The following is an 18,996-nucleotide window of genomic DNA, read 5'->3' as shown; positions in this document are numbered from 1 at the left end:
CGCCGGCCGCCGGGCCCTTCACTCCGCCCCCAGCAGGGCGCAGCACGAGACCGCGGCGCGGGCCCCGCACACGCGCCGAGCCGCGCGCACACACACACACGCGCACGGACAGACACGCGCTCCCTCGCTCGCACCGGCGCACGGAGGCGCGCACCCGCCGCGCGGCCCCCGGCACCTCCCCAAGGTCACGGCGCCCCGCAGCGCCCCGCACAGCGGCCGGGCGCCCTCAGGTGCGCAATGCGGGGAGGGGCGCCCCCACGCCGCCCGCCCTGGCTGCGGCCGCGCCGTGCCGCCCGGCTCCCGGGGGCGCTGCCGGCCCGGCCCGGCCCGGCCCGGCCCGGCGCAGCTCCGCGGCCGCGGCGGATCGCGGATTAAAAGGGACCGCTCTCTCCGCCCCCAGCGGAGTCTCCCTCCGCCCCCGCCCGCGCTCCCCACCCCTTCCTCCGGCCGCGGAGAAGGGCATGGAGTTGCCGAGAGCCTATAAAAGCCCCTGAGAGCCCGCCGCGGCCACGGCGCTGCGACAGCCTGCGCGGACGCAGCCGGGCCGCGCACCATGTCCCACCACTGGGGATACGGCAGCCACGACGGTGAGTGCCCGGCGGGGTGCGGGGCTCCGGCACGGCACGGGACACCTGCCGGCAGGTCCCCGCTCGCCGCGCCCGGGACGTGCCCGCTGCGCGTCGTGCCGAGCCCTTGCCCTGAGCGGGAACGGGCTGGGTGGCGCTGCCTGCTTTTATTATTTTTCTTTTTTTCTTCTTCTTCTTCTTTCTTTTTTCTTTTAACCTTGAGATGCCACCTGCGCCCGAGCGGCGCGGCGGCGCGGCGCGCGGCTCGCCCGGAGCATCTCCTTCCCTGTTGTCATTCCTTTACTTCGGTAAAGGCTCAAGGCAGAGGGGAGGACGGGGCGCTGCTCCAGCAGGACGGGGTGGCCTCTGGAAGGACTCCCCGGTAAAACCCCAGCGTCAGCCTCCAAGGCTCAGGGACCGCTGTGGGCCCTGCCTTGGTCCCCAGGTGGGATTGCACCTCGCCTCAGTTGCCAGCACTGGCACCCTGCGCGGATGCTACATTATTAAGTGCTGATGCTAGTGGAGTGCGGGCTGTCATTTATGTCCCTGGAGCCTCCTGTCTTTTCCCACTGCGCTGCTTTACGCTGTCTTGCAGGACCTGCTCACTGGCACGAGCACTTCCCCATCGCCAATGGAGAGCGCCAGTCCCCTATTGCTATTAGCAGCAAGTCTGCCAAGTACGACTCCTCGCTGAAGCCTCTCAGCTTCAGTTACGATGCCAGCACAGCTAGAAACATAGTCAACAACGGGCACTCCTTCAACGTGGAGTTTGATGATTCCTCCAACAAGTCAGGTGAGATTTCATCTTCGTGTGCAGGGGTGGAGATGGGAGACCCAGCTACTGACACAGCTACTGAAATGCCTACTGAGGACATAGGGGTTTTTTAAAGACAAGAAAAGACCGAAGTGTTTCGGTTGCAGTAAGGTCAGGATTGAGCCCTTAAGGATTCAGCATCCCACAGGGCTCCTTTAGGCTAGAGGGAAACTGAGCTTCCGTTAGAAGAAAACTGAGGCTATCTAGGCAGTTTTGAGTTGCCTTAATCTAAACTCCAGAAAAGTGAATTGCTTTATTTTTGTTTAAATCGGAAGGATTTGTAGAAAGGCTCAGCTGTGGAGAGAAGAAAAAGGAAAAAAAAAAAGATGATTATTTGAACAACTTCAGGCATAGCTCAATAGCTCATCATAAACTACCGAACAAATGGTTAAAAGAAGGGGCAAAATACATCACAGGAAGAAATTTGCCTTAGAATAACAAAGGATTACAGTTAACAACTTGAAGTAGAAATAGTTTGAAAATAGTTTCTTTGGTTATCAAAATATTATTTCATATTTTTGAAGCCAATATGCTCCCAGGTTAGTACAGAAACAGAGGAATGATTCAGAAATACCTCTTTGTTCTTTTGTAATTTAAACAAGCATTATCCCTGACATTTCTTGATGCTGGGCTTTCTAGATAAAGATAATGTGTCTGACACATTCCTACAAAGTTTGCTAGCAGCCAGTCCTTCCACAGTATCTTGCTGTTCATCGTACTGTGTGGTGAAATTAAGTACTGAATCCTGGAAACCTTTTAATAATCTTTTCTGAAAGGAATGGCCACATTAATGGGCAGATGGAATCCAAGCTGCACTTGCAACAAGGGTTTTGTAGGTTGTCTTTAATTGTATTTTTTCAGCTGGTTGAGTTTGCAGAAGTCATAGCCCTGCTACAATGAATGTGCCTCTGTTTTTCATTTAGATAGCAAAACCAATCCCGTTGTCTCTGCCTTCTGTAGACACTGCATGATTCAACTTGCTTGAGCAAGTGCCCTATTTTTCCTAAGCGTTTTGTTAACAATGCCATTTAGAGAATGGTGCCGACAACAAATGATCTGTGCTTCCTAAAAATGTGAGGTTTTTGCAGGTAGTGTAACCGCATAACAGGTATGCAGCATTGCATTAAGATTTTGACTCTGTTTTAATTACAGTCTTTATACTGAACAGTATTAAGTGGCCAGCTGTAAGTCTTCGCAGCTATATGAATACACGGGTCCATGCATAATTCACACAGAGCATCCACATTAATATTTGCATGGTTTTTAAAAAAGAAAAAGGTATTCTGACTTGTTAGTGTTTGTTTTTCTGAAGCACTGAGGAGCTAAAAGAGCTGAATGCATGTTCATTTTACCAGTGTTATGGGGAATAAGGTAAATGATTCAGAGTACAATAAAAGGGATTATGTTTTCAACAGATACGTGCGAGTCTGCTCTTGCTGTCATCCTGATATTACTGAACCCAAGGGGAACAGGTTCAGGTTTGAGTTGTGTGTGCATAAGTTTGGAAAGATAGTGAAAATTAGGTTGTATTGGGTAATTTGGGAGGAAAAAATGGCAAGAACATACAATAATCTAAAGAAATGTTTGTAGGAAGAATGCTCTTTATGAGAAAAGTCAGTGCAGAACCAGAACATCTGTGACAGGGATCCTCTGACAGATACGCTGTGACACAGCTTTCCGAGTGGGAGGACAGGAGATGCAAGTAGAAATATTCTCAGTAGCTCTATTAGTGAATCAGAAACTGCTTATTCTTTAGGAAAAAACCCTCACCATTAAACAGATCTCTGTGAAGCCAGGTAAGGGTGGATCCTTCAGTATCCCACTTCCTATTGAAAACTACAATGCATGGGATCTACCTGGCAGCACACTTAATGGCTTCATTTGTATGCAGTTAACTAGGTAACCTACTTTCCTTACACAAAATAGAGCTGTCTTTGACTTGACTGTGCTTGATTCACTCCCGTTTCTGAATTTGAGACTAACTATAATGTGTGTACCAAATTCTTCGTTAGACATTATGCAACAGTCACAAGGCGAAACTGTGAGAGTATATGATGTGCTGGTATATTTTACAGAAGACAATGGAAGAAAATCCTGTGAATGCTTCCCACAGACTGTATTGCTTGCTCCTATGAGCTGTCCCATATGCAGTATGAATTATCTGTGGTAGTAGGCACAAAATTAAGTAATGAGATATTGTTTGTGTGCGATCTTCAGGACTTAGTAGGAGATCCATTCATTAAGAATCTTCAGGCTCGTAACTAACGACACTGAAGTAAATTGCACAGCAGTTCTAGGTATTAAAGTCTGTTTGACTCCTGCTCTTCAGAGTATGCAAAATGAGTTCTTGCAATAAAAAAATAACAGGTAGTAATAGCATAGTAAAAATAAGTAAGAAAGCTGAGATGCATGTTTGGATAAAAATTCTTGAAAGTAGTTGTTACTTAGGTCTTCTATTCAGAAAATATGTAATGTGAATACTGTTGATCATAAGTAACAACAAGTAGATATTGGAATCATAAAAAAATTTGATGTAAATTGTTGTTCCTTAAATAAAAGGCTCTTCTCCCAATATGTATATTTGTTACATTATGTCTGTACATACAAAAATATGTAGGATAAAGCTGCTGCCCGTATCTGTGAAAAACTAAAAATCTAAAAGAAAAAACGGGTTTTCTTGAAATTATATCCCCTCTATATTCTTTAGCATAGTAAGGATGTAAAATAAAAGTTTAACTTCTTAAACAAAAGTAATTTATGTGCAGTTTATGTGACTAATGTATCTTCACAAAAGAAAATGTTTTCTTCTCTGCTCTTAGGTCTCTTTACTGATAGGTGGAGCTTTAATGACCTAATTCTTGATGGAGGTTGTAATTATGCCTATGTCCTATACAATGTTTGCTTACAATGATGTTTTAACAGAGAAATGATGTTAACATCTTGTGATATCTTTAGAACCTGACTTTTACTTTCTTTTTAATTTTCCTAGATAAGCTTAGATGTTACTATCCATGCTTAGAAAACCCCTCTTCCTAAGCAATTACGCCCAAATCTTCAATTTCAGTTCTTGTAGTACAGCCTTCAAATTTCTTTCTTGGGTTATGTGACAGATGTTATATTCTAGAATACACTTCTGAGCACTCAGTCAATTCCCAAGGTGAAGCCCCTTCATATTTCAGTTGCTGGTTGGTAGAAATGGTGTATGGAAAGAAAATTCACAAGCCAGCATTGCCATGTTTATGAACATTTTTTTTGTTTGCTGAAATTCCATTATTTTCTCTTGGATAAAAGGCTATCTTCTGTCTCATTTCCTTGCAGTCTTTCGGAATGTTTTTTTGGATTTGTATGTAGAAAGTGAACAATGAACTTCCTCTTCCAGTTGTTAGTTCGTCTCCCTTCTCCTTCAGTTCTGGCAGCTTTAGTTGCTTTCTTAGTTCATGTCCACTGTCTTAATAGTAGTGAAAATTAAAGTATTTGTTACAGAAATGTTAAAGATTTATGCCTACTTTAAATAAAACCAAAAAATCACTATGATTTGTGTCACTAGGAAAAAACCCTCCAAATTCAGGTTCATCCACTCTTATATCCTGGGACATGACCTTCCACATATAAGTGAAGTAAATGGTGCCGATAACTGATAACGCACCTTATTTCAGGACCTTTACAGCAAAGGAGTGTCTCATTAAGGGTACTTATTTTATCATATTAAGCGCTTCATATTATAGTCTGCTGTTAAGGACACGTGTGTTGTTTCACTTGCTTTAGAAGACAGAAGTAAAGAGTGACTTCTCAGAGCTGTAAAACCAGAGGAAGTGACTTTGCTCAAGAAAACCTCAAGAGTCTGAAGAAGATTTTGTAACATACTTACAATATGTTCTCTATGTAGGTTTCCCAGAAAAGTTTTTAGAAATCACCTAAAACCCGAGGTTCAAATGGGAAGTGCACACGGCAGCAGGCACTGTATTCTGTGTTTTCTGATGTTGTGTTTTGATGAACATATAAAAGGAAGAAGTAAATCTGCAATTAACTTATTCATAACAAGAATTTTAGAATATCGTATTTTATCTCTAGAACCTGGCACAAGTGAATTGCAGCTACGGTGTAAGGCTCTAGAGACATTACTAAATGTACTGGTAATGTCTGCTTGTGGATCAGTGTCTTAGTTGTTTCCTTTTCCTTCCTTGCTACTGAGCTAGAGAGAATATTGAAATTCCAGACAGGGTCCCAAGTAAATCTCATATTTTTGCAAATATTAAATCATAGTAGAACTGTAAAATTGAGAGAGACCTAGGGAAATGAAAATACTGTACTGGCTTGGATGCTAGCACCCCTTGGGAGGCTTTCAGTAGTTGTAATCAAATACATTACCCAATTCTTCCTATAATGGTAAATATTAATGAGGATGCTTCGGCTGCCTTGAGTTATGACTTGCTGTACACAAACCAATTTATTTTGTTACATTGGTTATTCAAGAGCCAGTGCATTAGCCGATGAGTTACTCTGAAAGTTGTGCCCACTGTTGCTCTTTTCCTGCACTTCCACCTCAGCTGGTAAATGGAGGAAGAAACACGGAGGTCTGCCATCTTTAAGGAACAACTCTTAATCAAAGTCACTGCCACTGGTCTATTTTTAGGCTTCCAAGTTCCAAAGATGTAATATTAGCTATGCCAGAATAATACTGCATGTTATCAGTATGCAGTCATGGATTGAAGGGCCACAATGCAGTATAGCCTAAGCAACGCAATGACCCTCTGGAATCATAAATCAGTGAACTGATTGCTTATAGCTTTAAGGGACTGTATTCAGACACCTGCTTATGTGTCACAAGTACTTTTGTGCACTGCTTGGCTAGAAAGTCAGAGGTCCCAGAGGGTGTGTGATCTTTAAGTCATTTCTCTTGTGAACTTGGGTCACCAGAAGCTGCAAACCCTACGTAAGCAAGTGACTTCAGAATAGCTCTAGTGCTTCTGGGAACTGGAAAGGAAGATGAGAGGGCTTGAGATCAGTCCTGCATGTTTCAGGCCTTCATTTCATTTTAGAGCCCCAAAGTGCCCTTCACTTACATCAGCTTTTTTTAATTTTTTTTTTTAACATGCAACGTCTGAGCAGAAATTTGACATGGATTGTGCATTTAAAAATCATGGCAACTTCCTTCCCTTCTTTTAAGTTCCTCCTCTTGAGGCGCTTTTAGTGCAAAACCAGGAGAAACTAGTCGGCTGTTATCAGCTAAGGCCACTTGGGAAAGTTTATTTTTAAGATGTAATGAAGCTGTGTGCCAGACGTCGCTACTCGCCCCAGCCGATATGCTTGTTCATTTACTTACAGGCGTGAGGGACTGATGTGTACTTAGAGGCAGCGCTCATGCTATAAGTTCGTTGATCCTTCATTAGATCTCTACGTAGTATGAGCACCGTGTCGGTACACAATTTTCAGTGCTGTAAGCAGTCACTAAGATTAGAATTACAGCTGCTGCCATCAGAAATTAAACCCATTATTACTTTTAAAAGAATTTTAGTGCTTCCAACTCTTACGAAGTCATTGTCAGCTCATGTGGTGTGAAACATGAGGATCAAAGGCTGATCAGGGACTCAGTACTGCAACCTTATGACTCTTGGGGAATCTCCATTTAAGAGACTACATGAGAAATAAACTCCACTGGTCCCAGGGAGTGGGAGGGAAGTTAAGAACCTAAATGGCTTTGTATCCTTAGGCAAGTCAGAGTCTCCCTGGCTGCTACCCAGTCTGGATGAAATAGTTCAACTGAGGTGAATCAGAACCAATGACCGCTGCAAATACACAAGTCTGCAGACCGGCTGCATTTTGGCAGGTGTTTCATTCTGGTCTATCTCTGTGAAACATCCTTATTGCCTTATCAGGCTAACCCTTTAGCAAGGACAGAGTAGGGTGGGTTTTTTTCTTATGAGATACCAGTTATGTAGTTTTTCTTTTGGTGAAGCACATTACAGATGTTTTCTGCAAGTATGATCCCCTGGTCAGATGCTTGTGTGCTGTCTTGCTCTCTTGCTTGCCATGATACAGCATCCTAGGAGGAATGTCTGAAAGAGATAACATAAGGAAGGCAACATCTCACAAAATGTGACGCTCTGTACTCCACGTTTCACAGAAGTGACAGCTCACCCTAACTGAACTCTTCAGTCTGTCAGATGGGGAAGTCCATCCTTGCATAAGAACACAAGGCTAATCCCCGAGCATCATCATAAGAACCATTTTTTGTGCCATTAATAGTGCATGGTGCTCAAGACTGTTTTTCTCAAGTAATGCTTCATCTACTCTGTCTCCTCAAGGCGTGTTTTCTATCATACAGATGTCTGTGTATACACAAAAGCTTACAAAACATTAACACTTATGTATATACTATGCATATATTTACATATGTACCTAGAACATCATATATACGTGCACATCTACTGTACACTGATACAAAATCATGGTTTTCTTTATGCCAAAGCAATGTGTGTGCAAGAGGGCTGTCCTCAAAGGTAGATGCTTGAATGTCCTGCTGCCAGGTTTTTGTTTGGTGGAATGTCAATTAGAACTAATTAGAACTAAAGAGCTTTGGACATCCATTGTGCTGTAGTGGACCCATTATTTTAACTGCTGGAAGGAGCTTTGCTGTCAGTTATTTCCATTTGAAGAACATTTTCTCATTCTGCATTCTCTCGGAGTAACAAACTTTAGAGTAGTATTTTTCTTACCATATGAGTTTGTAGATTTTTTTCTGGAATTCATCTTGGAATTCATTCTAACTCATGAAATGATCTTGTAGTTCAGCCATTTTGATTACTTCCTTGACAGGTTTATTGCCTTGATGAGATTTATTAGCCTCCTGCTCTGTATAGAGAGAATGTCCCATAGGAGGTAACTAAATGACAGTAATTCCACAGTATTCCTGCAAAAATTCACAGATGTGTATGCTGCCACTTCCTGAAAAAAGGTATGAAGTGGCCCATGGTATTTTTGACAAAGCTGTTCTGTTCTGCGTGGGAAGGGTAACTACCCAGGGACTTGCCTTTCAGTAGAACAGTGAAGTTGTGTGGCCTCAGTAAACAGCTGTCCCAAATGCAGCAAAATGTCATTTGATTTCTATGTGTTTCTAAATATCCTAAGAAACTATAATGGAGACAAATCGAGTTTGCCTTCTTTATCCAAGAAATCCTACAGATGTAAATAAATGGAACAGTTTGTGTGGTTATTTGACTTTCCAAATTAATGCTGCTAATACTTATGTCCACCTAATTTAGAAAATGTTATGAGATCATTTAATAACAGTGCAATATAATTACTGGATGTTACTAGTATAACTTCTCCAGTAAAGGGTAGAAGGTTGAAAACCGTTACCATTTCTTAATCTAAGCAAAGTAGCTCCAAATTTGTCACTGTAACATTTCAAATAACTGCTAAATAGAAAAAAAGTTGTATTTTCAAGCTGTCACCTCTGGGCTGTTACACATCCATGGAAACCAGTTTATGACGTAGATTGTGTTGAGTAGGTTGAATCTGTATGAAAAGAACGTGTTTTCCAGGTTGGCTTGTGCTGTCTTCAGCCTGCATCTGAAGCTGTGCTATGTAACAAAAGGGAACACAGCTATGTAGGTATTTCCAGGATTGTTTTCGGTAATATTAATTTCAAAAGGGAGGGAGATAATGATGAAATGCTCAAATATGGATCAGAATTTCCTCATCACTCAAAAAAAGGGGATGGAAAGGTTGGACTTGTGTTGTCAATATGGCCTGAATCGATGTTCACATCACATGGGACAAGGACAGGAAAGTTCCCAGTGTGAATATTGCTGTGATTCTTGGTGAACTTTTAATTTGGAAAAGCTGGTAGCATTTATTCATGGTTTTAAAAAGCTTGTGCTGGAAAAAAAAGAAGCTCTAACAATTCTACTTTACCTTTTAAGTTTAATTCTAAATTTCACTTCTTTGGAAAGGCTGAGAAGTATTAAAAAAGTAGCTGCTTAATATAGGCTAGAACAAGAAGGGCTGTTCTGTAATTAAGCCTGCTGAATTTGTATTCATTCACACTAATCTAATTATTACTTTCTTTGAATGCTCTGCTGTGAGTCAAAATAAGCTAGTGCTGGATTTGAGAACCACAGAATGAGAAAAGTAAGCAAAAATTGCAAAGAGATTTTTGTGCATCTGTTGAGTTTTATGGGACTAGAGCAAACTTTGTGTAAAGAAACAACACTGCAAATGGATTTAAGAAGATTGCATGATTCTGCTTTTTAGCATGCTTTCCATTGATCGATAATGGCAGATTAACCTGTGCTGTGCTAGTGCTTTCTGAGGTTGAAGAATGGTGGAACCTCGGTCCATTTGTACCTGCAATGAGCAGCAAGTCCATTAGCCAAAGGAACTGAAACTGAAACATTGCAACTCCATGGCATCATTTTTAAATGAAACGTGGTATTGTGTGGATTAAGCGATTTTGCGTCTGTAAAGACATAGCAACCTATTACTTCATTTTCCAAAGGATCTAATGCACATTCACAGTCACTGTTCTGAAAAAAAAGGTATTCTGGTTTGTAGTCCTTGTGCTTGAAACAGTTATGCTTCTTGGCAACCAGCACGTGCAGAAACATAGAAGTAGAATAAGATATGTTCCTATTAAATTACTTTAAGTAGCTATTCTTCTTTGTGTCACATAGCTTGGCAATAGGTAGGGCAAGTCTTGGTCTGTTGACTGTTCAGTGTTGGCTACAGTATCAGAAATTACAAAGACTGCAGTGGAACATATATTCACATTTCCAGATAGAAATACATGTTGGGAGTCTTCTAAATGTATTTACCACAGGAGCCCCAGGCAAATGCTGAATTTGTCCAATGAACCCAAATTTTGCATGTGTAAGGCACACAAGTGGAAATTAATGTGTTTTGTAGAAATCTTGTATTTAATTTTGATGTATTCCCGTTTTTTACTGAAATCCTTCTCACCTCATTGCCAAGTATCCACAGCTGTTGTTGTCTATGCTTGCATATAATCAGAATTATTGAAACCTGAACAGACAGTGACCTATTCCTATATGCATTTGATGTATATTTTCACACATGCACGTACTGTAATAGTGTCTAGACTAATTGCAGACTGAGAGGAAAGCATCTTTACTCCACAGAACTGTTTTGTTTGTGGCACATACACAGAGCACACTTACATGTAATATCTGGTGTCACCACTCTTCTGTCACTTTATTGTGTATATAGATATATATGTATATATATAAATTGATCTCTACGATATATGACACTTCAAATTACATTGTAAATTTTTTTTTAAATATTAACATCCTGAAGATTTAATTGTGAATTTGAGACACTTAGCAAAAAAAAAATAAAATCCAACCAAAACCAACAAAACCAAACCAACCACAAACCAGTGCGAAACCTTGCTCTAATAACTTAGATAAATAGCTCTATTTAGTAGAACTATTTGTTATTGTTCTGTGCTTTATGCTGCACTGGAGAAGACATTGTCTGTGCCTTGAGCTTTTTACAGTAATGGGGCTTGATCCTGCATATCGTAATGGCAATTGGTCACAGTTTAAGTACAAGGTTAAAACTAACAGCGTAAGGGAGCTCAGGGGAGCTCACTCCTGTATAATTGAAAGTGTGGCTGGGCACTCCACTTAGAGCAGTCCCACTGCAGGGGTAATGTCAGGTAGTGGAGAGTGTAAGTAAATGCCTCATTTCCAATCCGTATTTCAAAAACTGTCTCTGCAGGCATTGACATTTTAATCACCATTTTTTAAAAAATTCATTCTTGAGGAGTAAAAGATGGGAGGGCCAAGAGATTTGAATTCACACTTCTACAATGCCTTGCACTGTACCTAGAGCTTTACCTTGCTGCAACCCATGGCTAACAGGTGTTTAGGTTTAATTTGGAACCAAAAGCATTTTACTCAATTCGATCTGTCACAGGATTTGCAGGATTAAGCGCTAAATGGATAAAGTGTCTAAAATGAAGGGACAGAATACATTAGTAAGTGAAAGATTATTTGGTCTCCAAGTGCAGTTCCATAGAATAACTCTATATGGGCCTCTTACAAAGGCTATTCTTTTTCTTGGCCTTTTTTTATTTATTTGGTGACAGAAAAGTTACATCCTTAGCTCTCCCCTCGTCAGCCGTAATATTAGCATGCCTGTTAAATCGCTGATGAGATGCTCACTGTAAAGTCACTGATGTTTTTATATGTTTATTTATTAATTCTGTCATATTGCAGCAATGTACCTTTTAAGTTGATCTGGAGTAGCATGGCAGCATGTAGAGCAATGAACTGTAATTCACTTGGAAGACTTGAGGTGGACGTTCCAGTTTGAAATAAGACTCAATAAGGAAGGCTATGGGAGATGCTAATAGAGGCTCTTTGCTTTGCAGTGCTGCAAGGAGGAGCGCTGGATGGAGTCTACAGGCTGGCACAATTTCACGTTCACTGGGGATCCTGTGAGGGCCAAGGGTCTGAGCACACTTTGGATGGTGTGAAGTATGATGCAGAGGTAGGACATGCTTGAACTTCTCCAGTCTTTTATGTATAATGACTGTTTTGTTTTATTTTATTTTTCAATATTCTGCCATACTAACAACTTCTCTACAGATCTTCATAGGGCAAGAGATTGTGGAGGTTACCACAGAAGATTTTGGTACGGTGCCACCCCAGGACCTACTTGCAAGAGCAGAGATTAGAATTGGAGGACTTTTATAATTACTATGTTTTTTCAGCTACTTCATGTCAAAGAAACTACAGAAGCAGAAAAAACCCACATTAATTATCCCTGGTTTTCCCCACTTTCTTGTTGACTCTTGAAAATGGCAAAGAAATAGAACTGCAGCACCTCTGCACACACACATATCCTCTTTTCCTGGCTTAAATTTTTAACATCAGAGACATTTATATCAACAACAGAATAATTTTGGGGCAGCCCCTTTCACCTTTTGGTAGCAAAGGAGCTAGGGGAGCTGTGAAGAGGGCAGACAGCAAAGTGAGACCTTGCAGGTGCAGGTCCTCTTTGTAATATCCTTAAGACTCCAGATGTCCCTTGAACAACTTTAAGACTCTGTATTACAGTCTCACTACAGAAATGGAGTAGCGCCTTGTGTCCCGCTTTTCCTTGTCCCCTGTTTAGAAATCTGCCTCTGGAAGCTGTGACAGACTTTTAACCCTTTCATAAATACACATTTTCTGAGCATACTTGTGATTTTCATTGATGGATAAAAGAAATGACCTGACAAATTCATTGGCTCTGTTGTGTTGTCGTGAGGTAGAAGTAGCTTTTGTCTTATCTGAGCAGCTTGCTGTTGGCTTATATCTGTTCTGAGTACCACAATTACTTGCTGAGCTTGACTTGCAGATATGGGGAAGCAGCTAGATGAACTTAAGAAATAACTTGGAAATGAAAAATAAAGCAACATCCTGGCTAATGTGACCTGCAGATTTATTTCATACTCTTTTCAAAGGCTTTCCAGAAAAGTACAGGACTGTTTTTTAAAAAACTGTCTAGATTGCAGGTCAGATTTGTAGTTAATGTGTCTTCTCTTCTCCTTCTCACACTGGCAGTCATGTATTTCAGTGTGGATAAGAACCTCAGGATATATAGCATTAAAATACTACATCAATATCTTAAAGGCTGCATGCAGAAAAAACTCATGCTGAAGATAACAGGAGTTTTACCAGACTAAACGCGGAATGATATATCCACAGTTTGCAATTAAAACTCACCTAGGAATAAGAGTGAGAAGCAAAATAAAATGCATGACAAAAATCTCTTTGCTTAATTGAAACTTGGAAATAGATGAATGATTCAACAAATTCTTAACTGTACACAAAAGTTTTTAAATTTCAGCATTAAAATGCCATCTGCTCTTAATGTTGAATAAATCACTTCCCTGCATTCTCATTTGTGAAATATTGTGGATGGAATAATAGTGCTTCTTGTTTTCTTGCTCCTAGCTCCATATTGTTCACTGGAAAGAAAAATATGGTAAATTTGCTGAAGCTGTGAAGCACCCTGATGGTTTGGCTGTGGTAGGCATCTTCATGAAGGTAAGTTAAACTTTTTCCTTTGTATTATTTGGATGAGTCCAGTATGTTCATTGTGTTGCAGGGGGACCTGACAGCCTAAAATACAGAATGAGGCAGCACTTCTATACTGCCTAAACCCATAGCGAACTGGGTGGTGCTCCAAATTCTTGGCTTTCTCTACATATAAAAATTGTACACCAGTCATGAAATATGACTGCCATCCATCACTGTGGCAGCCCTATAACAGCATACTTGCCATCATCACAGCAGTGACACTGCTGTAATTCTTATCAGTGAAGGGTGATGACAGAGACACATTCAGTGTGTATGAATCTGCAGTAGAACCAGCTTAAATAACACCTATTTTCCTTTTCCTGTCATTGTTAAATGTCCAGAGCATTTTGTCTTGGTTGAATTGTCTTCACAGCTGGTTGGAGAAGGTGGCTGTGCCCCAGCAGTGTGTGCTTTCTCCTGGCCTCGCTGTGTTCTGTCAGGAGGGTGACTTCTATGAAAAAAGAACAGCTCAAGTCCAAAAAGAAATCCACACACTGTAGATGTAAATAACTTAATTCTGTCCAGTGTCCTTGGCTGATCCATTTGTGCTTCCTGTCAACTGGCATGATTTTACAGAGACAGTTCCAGTAACTTTTGCTGTAATACTCCCGTTATGTAATGAAATGTTGCTGGGAAAATGTTTCCTTGAGAACTGTAACAGAAAACTAAAGGTATCGGTGACAGTGCATGATCGTTTTCTTTTCATATGGTTTGTGTTACAGGTAGGCAATGCCAGGCCTGAAATACAGAAGGTTGTGGATGCTCTGAACTCCATTCAAACCAAGGTAATATTTGCCCTCTGTGTCGATGAGAATGTTGATGTTGAATGAGAAACAATGTCTTGAAAGTCTTATAACGTAAGAAATACATTGCTGAGAGTCTTTAATCCCAAATGTACTGTAGGAGGCACTCAGCACTTCATGCCAAACTCCATTTCTGCCTTTCTCATAACATGGAGCTTCCCATAGGAGACTTTACTACTGCAAGCCCGGGGTGTGTCTGTGGTCTCTCCCCTGATGCTAGTTCATCTGCTTTCTTTATTGTAGGGGAAGCAAGCTTCCTTCACAAACTTTGACCCCACTGGACTGCTTCCTGCATGCAGAGACTATTGGACGTACCCCGGCTCACTGACCACTCCCCCACTGCTCGAATGTGTGATCTGGCACGTTCTGAAGGAGCCCATCACTGTCAGCCCCGAGCAGGTAGGTCTGCAGTGGGTGATGCCAGTAGATGTGTACTGGAGTCATACTGATTGCTTCAGTTCAGCCCTCCTGGTGATCTTTAAAGTGGTAGTTTGTGTTACTGCAGAGCTATGCAGGGTATCACATGTGAAAAATATGTGTGAACTAGTTAGCCTCTTTTGGCAGGACTCTGCTTCTATGTGTGGATATAGTTTGCTGTAAAATGTAAGGCTGTCTTCCGTTTGGACACAATCCAGGGAAAATTTGGGGGTTTTAAAAACTTAATCAGGCTTTCCAGATACATGGTTAGAGCTGACATGTGGTAAAAATCTGGGAAAATTACAGCATGCATGAAAGGACCGTTTGCACATGCAGAGTTAGTCTAGCATGGATTGTGAGCATCAGCAGGTTTGCTGTACATGCACACATCACCATCTGGGTATACTAGCCCTGAAAATACCATGTTTACCAAGCATCTGAAGAGCATGTATTCTGCATCCACAGTCTCACACTGTAGATCGGTGGTTGGTTTGTTGATCTTCCAGCATTTCCAGGACACGGAGCTCATTTTACAAGTTCTGTTCAGCACAGAACAGACTGGGAAATCCCACGCAGAATTGTGACAATCCTAACAAAACTGTGTTGTTTGGAAGAGGCAAAACTTGCAGATTCCAGAAGTCTGCTGCCTGAAAAAATCCTTTATTTTGTTGAGCAGCTTGAGGAGTATAGAATCTTCCTAGTAGGAAGGAGCTTGTGCAGATTAAATCACTCCAGGCCCTAGCTTTCTGCACCATCCATTAATGAAATTAGATAGAGGCAAGATTCCACCCTTGGGTTTGCATCTGTGTGCTTGGGAGATATAAATAGAATCTAGAGCCTATAAATATAAACTAGCCCTGAAGGGCTCTAGTTTACCCTTCAGACTCTTAAATCCCTTTTATCAATGGCAGGCATGCTAACAATATACACGTAATTCTAGGGATTTTATTCAGCTGATGTGAAAAATGCGCAACTGAGTTGTTGTGGGACTTAAGGTAATAAAAGATAGAATAAAAGACAGGAAAACTATCGGAAGTAATAATTACAGCAGTGATTACCATTAAACTGCAAGGGAGCATTAAAGTTGACACTGTTAACTTGTTCTGAACTACTGGTATTGCTATTGATAATCCAGGGTTTGCCAGTTTGGTTTTATTATAGGGCAGGAGCACACTCACCAAAATAGAGTTGTTTTTCCTACTACACCTACTTTAACCACCTACAAGTGGTAAAAGACACCACTTGTTTCTCCCACACATCCCTCTCCGTATTACCATCGACATTTCAAAGATGGATGTGAGATCAAAACAGTGTGTGTGGCAGCTTGCCTTTTCGTTCCAAAACTGATCAAAACAAGAAACCATAAAGTTGAGTATTGACACTGGGTTTAATGAAATTGTTTTTCCAAAGGTCGATAAATGCTGGATATTACAGCATGGTGCAGCGAGCCTGTTATTTGCTATAGTGACACAGGAGTTCCTGGCAGAGGTGGAGCTCTAAACTTAGTTCTGGTCAGTTGTGAAGGTAAAGTCCTCTCCTGGGCTGGTCACCGCTGGGGACCTTCCTCCCTGAATAAAGGAAAGCCTGGCCTGCAGCCTGACTTGCATGAAATCCTGTATCCCACCTATGTGTTTCTGTCAGCAGTTCCAGCTGTGCGAGATCACATTTGGGTGGGTTACTATTTTGGCACAGTCTTTTTACTAGTTTTGGAGATGCCCATTTAGATATAAAGGTGCTTTTATTACATCGTACTGTGGAAACACCAATTTTACTTTTACAAGCAAGTACTAAAACTCTACAGTATGTTCCTATTGATGTGAAATAGTTTTCCCTCTCACAGTATTTGAAAATCAAGATATCTGTAATGAATTTGGTTGCTGTAATTTGACCCAACAATAAGGTTGCCTTCTTTTTTTTGTTTTAAATTTCAACTGAATTAAAAAAATGCAAGTTTCAAAAGAGCCCAAACTATACAACTTGCAAAGGATTCTGAAAGGCTTTCAATTCTGATCGGGATCAAGGACAAACAACTCTGTGTGTGCAGCGTTCAGGAAATGTGTGCCTATGTCCTTGTTTTCTGTGCTCTCTTAGTTCTTCTTGCTAGGGTATTTTGTGGACAGGAGAGCCCGTGTCAGGGGCAGGAAATGGTGTGGATGGAAATGCAAAGACATATGGGTGGTGACACCATCTCTAGACCATTAGTGCTGGCAAAAGTGTGAATTGGACCTCTGGCTCAAGCCCAGGGTGTATAAATCAAATAGTCCTGCTGAAACAAGAGTATGCATTTAGGATGTTTGTGCCTTTGTCCACAGATGTGCAAACTCCGTGGCCTTTGCTTCAGTGCTGAGAATGAGCCTGTGTGCCATATGGTGGACAACTGGCGCCCGTGTCAGCCTTTGAAGAGCAGAGAAGTCAGAGCTTCCTTCCAGTAACCTCAGTGCTGAGCGTGTTAGAAATTGCTGTGTTTGTGAGGAGCCCCTTTTGCTAAGCCCAAATCAAACCTTTGCCTTGTGTGCCCTGGCAACATCTTGTCTCCCAGATCTGTTCTTTCTTTTGCTCTGCATCTGAAACGCCAGCTAATGAAATGTGAAAGGCTCTTGGCCAAATAGGAAAGGGTTCTTAAGGTTGGGGGTTGGGGGAGGCATGGAGTGATGGTGGTGGTTGTGTGCATTTTGGTGACTATTACTGCTACTTACACTTTGGTATAACAGTATGTTGGCTACGTGGGAGAGAATATGATGATAACAAAATAAGCCATTTTAAGAAACCTCATCCACTGATGTGATAGTACACATAACTAACTAAACTTGAAGCTTTGTGAAAAGCACAGGAATACAGAATCTAGGTATGATTTAGGAAAAAAAGTATTTTGGAAAGTAAAGAAAAATGACTATTGAGAATGAGACTTCTTAGATTTTAAGAAACTGACATGTAAATATTTTTGAGACTGTTTTACATTTTTACCCATGCTATCAACAACCTTGATTATGTCTTAATGGTAGTGTTGGACTTTTTTAATTAAAATGTCCTAAATTAAGTATTACCTTTAAAAGTTGTTATTACCATAGGAATAATACAAAATAACTTTTCATTGAAATAATATATGCTCTAATTTAAAGAGGAAAATAATATTGTATTTTAGATAACTTCTCTAATAAATCTATACTTATATTTTTGCTTCCATGCTGTTATTTTAATTTAGGAAATGAGTCACTAATCTGTTTGTATTGTTGCATATTAAACATAATTACTAAACATCTAATACGTTGGGAATTAGTTTCAATGACACTGAAGATGAATACAAACCTATATGGATATGCTAGGAAATTTTGTTAGCCAAAAAGCAAGGTGCCTCATCTTTATGCAGAACATCTATTCAATCAGTTTCTCCAATTAGTCCACATCTTTCAAGGCTGTCCCCCCAGCCTTTGGTTTTTAGCTTCACAGTATCATATTGTATAAATGATTTCAACAGAGGATTTTTTCAACAGAAATGTTGCTAAGCACACAATAGCTTCCACTAACTTCCATTGCTGGATCCTTGCTAGCTGATTTCTTGTGTTTCATGAGCACATATGCGATAGATACCTAAATATATATCTGTTCTAGATACACAGGATCCAAACAATACCATGAGGGGTTACCCTCCTTCTCAGTCCCTGGTTGTAGTGAGAAAAGCCATCTTCAAATCTCTCGTCTCACTGGGTTCTGGTCCTAGTTTTTAAGGCAGATTATTACAAGCTTCCTACCCCATCAGGGGTCACTTGGTAAGATAGATTTTGGTGGGCTAGGTTCTGAAACTCATGGGACCTTGAAATGTGTGAAATGGGAATGGATCCTTCTCAGAGTGCATACAAACATCTCCAGAAAACACTGTCACATCTATCCCTTTGAAAAGCTTCCCCACTGAAAACATACACACACCCCCCAAAAAAAACCAAACCAAACCCCAAAAACAGAACAGAAAGCCAAAATGTTCTTTTGTCACACGTCATTATTCTAAGTTCAGCTTTTCTGAATGTAGCTATGGAGGTACTTGTCTCTTCCAACAACTGTGCTAACTGATTCAGGTTCTTCATGTTGAGTGTTTTGAACACATTTCTGAGTGTCACCTGCAGGCCTGATTAGAATTATGAATCCAGTATGTTGTGGCCTAAAGCTGTTGAAGCAAGCCAAGACAAAACACCTTACAGAGTTACAGAATGGCTGAGGTTTGAAGGATCTCCAGAAGTCATCTGCTCCAACCCTTCTGTTCAAGCAGGGCCATCTAGAGCAGGGTGCCTAGGAGCATTCCCAGATGG

General features: G+C 41.0%; 1 protein-coding gene across 2 annotated transcripts; it reads left to right on the top strand.

The window, feature by feature from the left end:
- Positions 1-334: 334 nt before the first annotated feature.
- On the top strand, positions 335-17,866 carry CA2 (carbonic anhydrase 2). 2 transcript variants are annotated; one of them, XM_055798418.1, is made up of 8 exons: positions 377-587; positions 1,162-1,359; positions 2,796-2,858; positions 11,780-11,898; positions 13,350-13,442; positions 14,198-14,260; positions 14,522-14,677; positions 17,008-17,866. In XM_055798418.1, the coding sequence occupies exons 1-8, from the start codon at positions 554-556 to the stop codon at positions 17,125-17,127; spliced, it is 846 nt and encodes a 281-aa protein (XP_055654393.1). In that variant the 5' UTR covers positions 377-553; the 3' UTR covers positions 17,128-17,866. The 2 variants fall into 2 exon arrangements, with proteins under 2 accessions (XP_055654394.1, XP_055654393.1); XM_055798419.1 differs by lacking the exon at positions 2,796-2,858 and having other exon boundaries at positions 335-587.
- Positions 17,867-18,996: the final 1,130 nt, after the last annotated feature.

Source organism: Falco peregrinus, chromosome 3 (assembly GCF_023634155.1).
Source record: "Falco peregrinus isolate bFalPer1 chromosome 3, bFalPer1.pri, whole genome shotgun sequence".
Classification (NCBI taxonomy): Eukaryota; Metazoa; Chordata; class Aves; order Falconiformes; family Falconidae; genus Falco; species Falco peregrinus.
The sequence above is the reverse complement of the archived record's forward strand: the minus strand, read 5'-3'. Positions and strand labels throughout refer to the sequence as shown.